The sequence below is a fragment of the Procambarus clarkii genome, unplaced genomic scaffold (assembly GCF_040958095.1).
Source record: "Procambarus clarkii isolate CNS0578487 unplaced genomic scaffold, FALCON_Pclarkii_2.0 HiC_scaffold_2233, whole genome shotgun sequence".
Taxonomy (NCBI): Eukaryota; Metazoa; Arthropoda; class Malacostraca; order Decapoda; family Cambaridae; genus Procambarus; species Procambarus clarkii.
The window spans coordinates 3,815-12,579 of record NW_027191240.1 but is presented as its reverse complement, the minus strand read 5'-3'; the positions used below and the strand labels follow the sequence as shown (position 1 = coordinate 12,579).

Genomic DNA, 8,765 nt, shown 5'->3' with positions numbered 1-8,765 from the left:
TGCATCTAAGAGTAAATATTGAATTCTACAGCTGGGACCACTGCCAGCCCCCACTTGTAGATGAGACGGTACAGTAAACCAACACCTGTGTCCTTCACACCTGACTACTTTCCCCACCCACACCTGCAGATGAGAGAGAAAACTGAAGCATACACCTGGTAACTCTCCACCCCCACACCTGCACATGAGAGGGAACACTGATGCCCACACCTGCTACTCTCCCTACCCTCACCTGCAGATGGGAAGGAACACGGAAGCCCACACCTGGCTACTCTCCCCACCTACACCTGCAGATGGGAAGGAACACTAAAGCCCACACCTGGCTACTCTCTCGACCCACACCTGCACATGAGAGGGAACACTAAAGCCCACACCTGGCTACTCTCCCCACCCACACCTGTCTATGTCACACATTCATGCCAAAGAAAACTTATATCAAGTAAATCTAGCTTGTATTAAGCAAGACAATGTTGGGCTAAATATTGATCAGTGTTATCTTATAAGCAGTGAAGCTTGCTTAATGAACATTCTTGGTCGCTAAACGGTGCTCAAAGTTACTCAAGAAGCCTTATAAGTTCTCTAATTCATGACTTTTAATGTAAAAATATTTTTGAAACCACTGGAAGCACTGTGAATTAAACAACTGAGTTACAGATATTCACGTGTTAAAATGACGTCAATACGTACTGGTGAGACGCGTGTAAGAGAAGTCCAGGAGACTATACCCTCTTCTTGAGGGAGGACACAGTTGAGCCGCCAGGTGGCAGCACCAGTCTATGGCGGGGTCGTCATCAGTGAGGCGCCCCAAGATGGTCAGGCCGAGTATCCTTCCCTGGTACGGCAGAGTGTCCAGGGTGTCCGGGTTCGCGTAGCCCGTGGGGTCCAGGTCAATGCCTGAAGACATACACTGAGATACAGTCACGGTCGTTACTGTTATGTTCTAAGATATAACAAGAAGCCATACTGAGCCATCCACTCACCTTACTGCTGGGTTTATTACCTGATGACAAGTCCGTATTTTGGACAGTATTAATAGCATCTAAACTATGTATTAATAGCTTTTAAAAGCCACGGTCAAGGTCATCTGTATCAATGGTCAAGGTCACAGTCAAGGTCATCTGTGTCAATAGTCAAGGTCACAGTCAAGGTTATCTGAATTAATTGTCAGGTTCACAGTCAAGGTTATATGTATCAGTGGTCAAGGTCACAGTCAAGGTCATCTGTGTCAATGGTCAAGGACATCTGTATCAATGGTCAAGGTCACAGTCATGGTCATCTTTATCAATGGTCAAGGTCATCTTTATCAATGGTCAAGGTCACAGTCATGGTCATCTTTATCAATGGTCAAGGTCGCATTAGAAGGTCATATAAACTAAGTCAAGGTCACAGTGAAAGGTCATCTGGACCAAGTATCAAGGTCACAGGGATAGATGGGTCACCTGAATTAAGGATCAAAGTTACGGAAGGTGTAATTAACCAAGGATCAAGGTCACAGTGAAAGGTCATCTTAAACAGGAATTAGGTCACAGTGAAAGGTCATCCTGAACAGGAATTAGGTCACAGTGAAAGGTCATCCTGAACAGGAATTAGGTCACATTGAAAGGTCATCTTGAACAGGAATTAGGTCACAGTGAAAGGTCATCTTGAACAGGAATTAGATCACAGTGAAAGGTCATCTTGAACAGGAATTAGGTCACAGTGAAAGGTCATCTTGAACACGAATTAGGTCACAGTGAAAGGTCATCCTGAACAGGAATTAGGTCACAGTGAAAGGTCACCCTGAACAGGAATTAAGTCACAGTGAAAGGTTATCTTGAACAGGAATTAGGTCACAGTGAAAGGTCATGTTGAACAGGAATTAGGTCACAGTGGAAGGTCATCTTGAACAGGAATTAGGTCACAGTGAAAGGTCATCTTGAACAGGAATTAGGTCACAGTGAAAGGTCATCTTAAACAGGAATTAGGTCACAGTGAAAGGTCATGTTGAACAAGAATTAGGTCACAGTGAAAGGTCATCTTGAACAGGAATTAGGTCACAGTGAAAGGTCATCTTGAACAGGAATTAGGTCACAATGAAAGGTCATCTTAAACAGGAATTAGGTCACAGTGAAAGGTCATGTTGAACAGGAATTAGGTCACAGTGAAAAGTCATCTTGAACAGGAATTAGGTCACAGTGAAAGGTCATCTTGAACAGGAATTAGGTCACAGTGAAAGGTCATCCTGAACAGGAATTAGGTCACAGTAAAAGGTCATCTTGAACAGGAATTAGGTCACAGTGAAAGGTCATCCTGAACAGGAATTAGGTCACAGTGAAAGGTCATCCTGAACAGGAATTAGGTCACAGTGAAAGGTCATCCTGAACAGGAATCAGGTTATAGTGAAAGGTCATCCTGAACAGGAATTAGGTCACAGTGAAAGGTCATCTTGAACAGGAATTAGGTCACTGTGAAAGGTCATCCTGAACAGGAATTAGGTCACAGTGAAAGGTCATCTTAAACAGGAATTAGGTCACAGTGAAAGGTCATCTTGAAGAGGAATTAGGTCACAGTGAAAGGTCATCTTGAACAGGAATTAGGTCACAGTGAAAGGTCATCTTGAAGAGGAATTAGGTCACAGTGAAAGGTCATCCTGAACAGGAATTAGGTCACAGTAAAAGGTCATCTTGAACAGGAATTAGGTCACAGTGAAAGGTTATCCTGAACAGGAATTAGGTCACAGTGAAAGGTCATCCTGAACAGGAATTAGGTCACAGTGAAAGGTCATCCTGAACAGGAATTAGGTTACAGTGAAAGGTCATCCTGAACAGGAATTAGGTCACAGTGAAAGGTCATCTTGAACAGGAATTATCTCACAGTGAAAGGTCATCCTGAACAGGAATTAGGTCACAGTGAAAGGTCATCCTGAACAGGAATTAGGTCACAGTAAAAGGTCATCTTGAACAGGAATTAGGTCACTGTGAAAGGTCATCCTGAACAGGAATTAGGTCACAGTGAAAGGTCATCTTGAACAGGAATTAGGTCACAGTGAAAGGTCATCTTGAAGAGGAATTAGGTCACAGTGAAAGGTCATCTTGAACAGGAATTAGGTCACAGTGAAAGGTCATCTTGAACAGGAATTAGGTCACAGTGAAAGGTCATCTTGAACAGGAATTAGGTCACAGTGAAAGGTCATCTTGAACAGGAATTAGGTCACATTGAAAGGTCATCTTGAACAGGAATTAGGTCACAGTGAAAGGTCATCTTGAACAGGAATTAGGTCACAGTGAAAGGTCATCCTGAACAGGAATTAGGTCACACTGAAAGGTCATCCTGAACAGGAATTAGGTCACAGTGAAAGGTCATCCTGAACAGGAATTAGGTCACACTGAAAGGTCATCTTGAACAGGAATTAGGTCACAGTGAAAGGTCATCTTGAACAGGAATTAGGTCACAGTGAAAGGAGATCTGTACCACGAGTCAAAGTCAAAGTGGTAAGTCATCTGAACCAAAAGTATGGCGTCGCTAAATACTTCATGAAATTATTTATGCACAAGAATATATACAGCAGCGGAATGTTTCGAAAATTTATTATTCATGGAGTAGTCGCCCTTAATAAGTCTATATTTGTAATCAAAGTAGAAGGTTTGTCACCCTTAAGGTGACTATAATTGTAAACAATATAAGGTGTTTGTCACCCTTAAGGTGACTATATTTGTAAACAATATAAGGTGTTTGTCATCCCTTAAGGTGACTATATTTGTAAACAATATAAGGTGTTTGTCTCCCATAAGGTGACTATATTTGTAAACAATGTAAGGTGTTTGTCGTCCATAAGAAGAATATATTTGTAAACAATATAAGGTGTTTGTCTCCTTTAAGGTGATTATATTTGTAAACAATATAAGGTGTTTGTCTCCCATAAGGTGATTATGTTTGTAAGCAATATAAGGAATCTTTCGTCCATAAGGTTGTAAACATATATGTAAACAATGTAAATCTGAATTACTATATTAAACATGACGAATGAAGCCCTTTGCGTAATTTTGGTATTAATAAATAACCCTAAAAATTATGGTGGAAAATATGAATATTTACCAAGAGTCTGCAGGTGAGGAAGGTGAGGCAGGTGACGGATGAGGACGGGCAGTTGGTGTAGTGTGAGGCACAGGAGGAGGCTCTCGAGGGTGGGAGGCAGGAGGGGTATGGCTGCCTCAGGCAAGTGACCACGAAAGTCCTCTAAGGTACACTTACTGCCGGGGGCTGTCAGCCTCTCCAAACATTGTTTTGTTATAACACCACTCTCTTTGCTGTATAAATTATAGTGAAGAACTAAGGATATGGTTACCTTCATTTTTGCCAGCACTGACAGTGTAGACAGGCGCTGCTTTAGTTGGGATGCATCGTTTATGACTAGGTAAATGTTCTTAGGTGTCACCTTCTTAAGAACAAGCGGCAGGACAACATACGAGTCAACACTCCATATTGTCCACACGTGTTCTGTACGCAGCTTCTCACACACGGCTTGGATGACGTGCTCACTCCCGCGGGACTCTGCTACATGCGTCAACAGCTTGTCAGTCGAATTTGTTACCATGTTGCACAGGTCAATTATGTGAGCAATCAACCTGTGCTCTACTCCCCGGGCACACAGCACCCCGGTAGTGCTGACTAAAATGTTCCACCATCTCGGGCTCTCCTGAAACTCTTGTTGCACGTCGCTAATATCAAACTTTGACTCTCTCAGGTGATCTCCCAAGGAGCGTTTTTCCTTACGTACAACATCCACCAAGAGGTTAATGATTATAGACCTTTCCCCTGACACACGGTGTGATGCTGGATCACCTCGGTCTTGCTCAGCCTTCAACAAGAGATCGACCAGCCTCCTACTGGCACAATACTCCTGGTACCTGGCGTGAAAATAGCCAAACACCCACACCACATTGAGGCCCCGACGGTAGCTGGTTCTTGTGAAATAGTTGGACAAGACCTCGTCCTGCGGCAGTCCCAGAGTGTCACACTTCTCCCTAATCTCCACTTCCGTCTCCGGCCAAAGGTCGTACTCCTGCCTCTGGATCCCTCTTAAACTAATCTCTTCTAAGAACCTCAAAAACATTTTCACATTTTTGTCACATTTTCCTTTGGGTTCAGTCACGAATTTGTCTGTGAGTCTGGACACCAGTTTGTTGGTTATGAAGTCATGAATCTTCTCGTAGACTTGAGTGTTTGTGGTGAGTTTGTTAAATTCTTCTGGAGCCTCGACGCACAGCAGCGCCAACAAGGTCAAGGTGAGTGGAGTGTTGAGGTACTCACCCAGGAACTGACTCATCTGCTCCAGCTGCTGGGTAAACCTCCCTGTGATGACACTCCGTTGGCACTCTCCCTCCACCAGCACCTTGATGGTTCTCTCGGCGAACTCCACGCGACGTTCTGGAGTGATGCCCAAGACGAGGATGTTGCAGCGAGGTCTGGTGTGTGGGACGAGCTGTGACAGTTGTTGGTCCCACCCCGGCCGTGTGGTTATCACCAACCTCACATCCTTGCCAGGCAGGTCCAACAGCTCCTTCACCAGCCTTCCTGAATGGTCGTTGACCTCGTCGTAGCCGTCAATCAGGACTAATATATTTAAGCTCAAGATTATCTCCTTAAACAGCTGGAAGTCAGCGTCAGAATCACTAAGTGTTTGAGGCAGCAACTGGCGGAGGAGATCATTGAAGGTATTAAGATGTATGTCCCTGCACTGTACATAGAAAACGAGGTCCACAGTGCCCAGGAGACGTATGGCAGCAGGTTCCTTTACCCACTTCTCGAGGATGAGCTTGAGTAAAGTTGTCTTGCCCATACCACCTTCCCCCGTCAGGAGGACACACTGAGGGACTCTTCCGTCCTCTCGTCTCATACTCAAGATGTCTTCATAGTTTATATCCTGACCCTTGGCAGCGTCGGAGGGTCTTGCCCCTATGACGGGATCTTCAAGGAGTCGCAGTCGTGTAAAAGCAAGACTTGGGTTGTAGTTAATGTTGAGGTGGAGCCAGGGTGCGGGAACAATCTGGTACAGCAGTTTATACCCGTCAGTTAGCTCCTGCTTGCTCATCTGCTTAACCTCTTCTGTGATGTGGCTTTTGAACATCTTAATCTCCTGGCGGAGCTGAGGCAAGTGCGCCACATCTGAGGGATCCAGCGGCTCTCTGACCTTCGCTAGCAGATCACCAATATACTTGGTGACATCTCTGGTCACGTGGTACACATCCTGGCTGTTTGTCCCACACCGGACGCCGGCCTCAGCCAGCATCTTAGCCAATAAGCCACTGAGCTCCGTCAGTGTTGACGTAAGATCTTGCTCTGACATTCCCACATTATCATGGGCCAACGTGTTTCGGTGTTGCTTCAGCTTGTAAATGAGCTGTTCAAGTGATGGTCCCCGAGGCCCTGGAGTGGTCCACGTGGGGTCATTCATCTTAGCCAAACCACACACACGTTGCAGGAGTTTATACAACAGGGTGATGTCAAAAGTTGCCGCGTCAGAGGAAGCTTCGAGTTTATCCCTCTGGTGAGCATCGAAGACACTCTTGTACTTAGCATTGGTGGTCCCCAAGTCCTGAGTGAGGTAAGTCACTACTGGGAAGGTGCCCCGGTACGACCACATAAACACACTTGCTAGCGCGTCTCGTCCTGCCTTAGTCACAGCCAATCCATACCGCAGTCTGTTCACATCTTCCGGTTGGATAACAGGACTCGAGGCCGCCATATTGGGCCGTATGATTCTCACCTCACACAACTGTTGTCAAGTTTCACACAAGCAGTAAATGTCCCACGCTGGTTTTGTTATTATATTATGTTTAAAAACAACATTGTTTCTCACTGTCGGAGACGGGCAGCTTGTTAGGCTTGTGTAGGCCTTCCTAAGCCAACGACAGACCTTCCTCAGGATGTATCCCTCAACAGTTTACTAATTTCCAGGTTAATATTTACTGCTAGGTGAACAGATGTATGAGGAGGCTGAGCATCTCACACTGCCAGGGAATCAAACTCGGATCTAATCGGTGATGATCCGATTTCTCTAACCACAATACAGTCACTTAATTGACCAAAAATATAAGTGATTTCCAAATAAACCAAATTTTACAAAATGTGTTCACATGTTAATGCAATATTCGGTTCCAGCTTTATTTGTTATTTTCAATTTGTTCTTTAACTAGTTAATTTCTTCTGTCTTTATACTCTTCAGAATTCTGTCATCTGGAAGAACAATTTAACGTTATTAAAACAAGATGTTAGTGTTAAACATTGGGTCAGAAATACATTTTTGAGATCACTAAAACAAATAAAATTCCAAAGTCTGCCTCCTGCATTTTGTTTTATTTTATAACTTAAAACTTGTCAATATTTTGACCTAACTCCTGTGATCATTGTGGTGTTGGCTTCTGGTTTAGGTAGAGTAATGGTGCTCATTTTCTCACACAGAAATATATGGTGTAGCATTTAGTAATGTTATTCTCTGCCTTTATCTTGCTCTTGTAAGGACCTATTTAGATTATGAAGTTCAGTTTGGTCAACATACAATATACTGGACATAATTTAACTTGAACCCGTAAAGAGAAGAATGACAAAGTTGATCTCAGGAATTAGAAATCTCCATTATTAAGAGAGATTAAGGAATCTATGTTTACACATTCTTCGGAAAGTATAGTTGATATTATTGATGTTGTCAAAAGGATGAAAAGTTATGTCGAAGGTAGTAATAATAAGTTGTTAACTATATCAACACAAAATAGAACAAGAAATGATAAATCTGTATCAATAAGAAATAATGTCTGCTTCTCTGTCTATGCGAGCTAGAAGACCCTACTCAGGGAGCTAGCCTCACCTAATTTCTAACAGTAATTCCTGCTGGGTATGTGCCCAACAGGGAATGGCATATATGTAGGGAGTACAACTTTAAAGAGTACCAAAGCTACCCCCCTACCACGAACTTTGCTATATCATATTAATTAGGCTTTGAATTATTTATTTATTTTCTTGCAAGGGTTCCCAGCTGAGCTTCTGTGTAGATCGCCCTCTCCCCCTCCGCTCTCTTGTGGACAATATTCACAGTATAATGTAAACAACTTACATGGAGTTTACTACAAGTAAACTTCCGTCCCCTGAGAGTCTCTTATAGGAGCAATGATGGAGGGCCGCGTAGGGGCTCATCATATAAAATGGCTGACTAGAGGCACATAAAATGGCCCCCTAGAGGCACATAAAATGGCCGCCTAGAGGCACATAAAATGGCCGCCTAGAGGCACATAAAGGGGCCACCTAGAGGCACATAAAGGGGCCACCTAGAGACACATAAAGGGGCCGCCTAGAGGCACATAAAGGGGCCGCCTAGAGGCACATAAAGGGGCCGCCTAGAGGCACATAAAGGGGCCGCCTAGAGGCACATAAAGGGGCCGCCTAGAGGCACATAAAGGGCCGCCTAGAGGCACATAAAGGGGCGCCTAGAGGCACATTAAGGGCCGCCTAGAGGCACATAAAGGGGCCGAATAGAGGCACATAAAGGGCTGCCTAGAGGCACATAAAGGGCCGCCTAGAGGCACATAAAGGGGCCGAATAGAGGCACATAAAGGGCTGCCTAGAGGCGCATAAAGGGCCGCCTAGAGGCACATAAAGGGCCGCCTAGAGGCACATAAAGGGCCGCCTAGAGGCACATAAAGGCCCGCCTAGAGGCACATAAAGGGGCGCCTAGAGGCACATAAAGGGCAGTCTAGAGGCACATAAAGGGGCGCCTAGAGGCACATAGAGGG

At 44.4% G+C, this 8,765-nt stretch overlaps 1 protein-coding gene across 1 annotated transcript; it reads right to left on the bottom strand.

Moving 5' to 3' along the window:
• Positions 1 to 687: 687 nt before the first annotated feature.
• On the bottom strand, positions 688 to 7,216 carry LOC123748752 (uncharacterized; the record flags this gene model as incomplete). The annotated part of the gene is made up of 2 exons (XM_069321078.1): positions 4,075 to 7,216; positions 688 to 894 (listed from the first exon to the last, which is right to left on the bottom strand). Coding segments are annotated over exons 1-2 (2,857 nt in total), but the record flags the coding sequence as incomplete, so codon positions are not given.
• Positions 7,217 to 8,765: the final 1,549 nt, after the last annotated feature.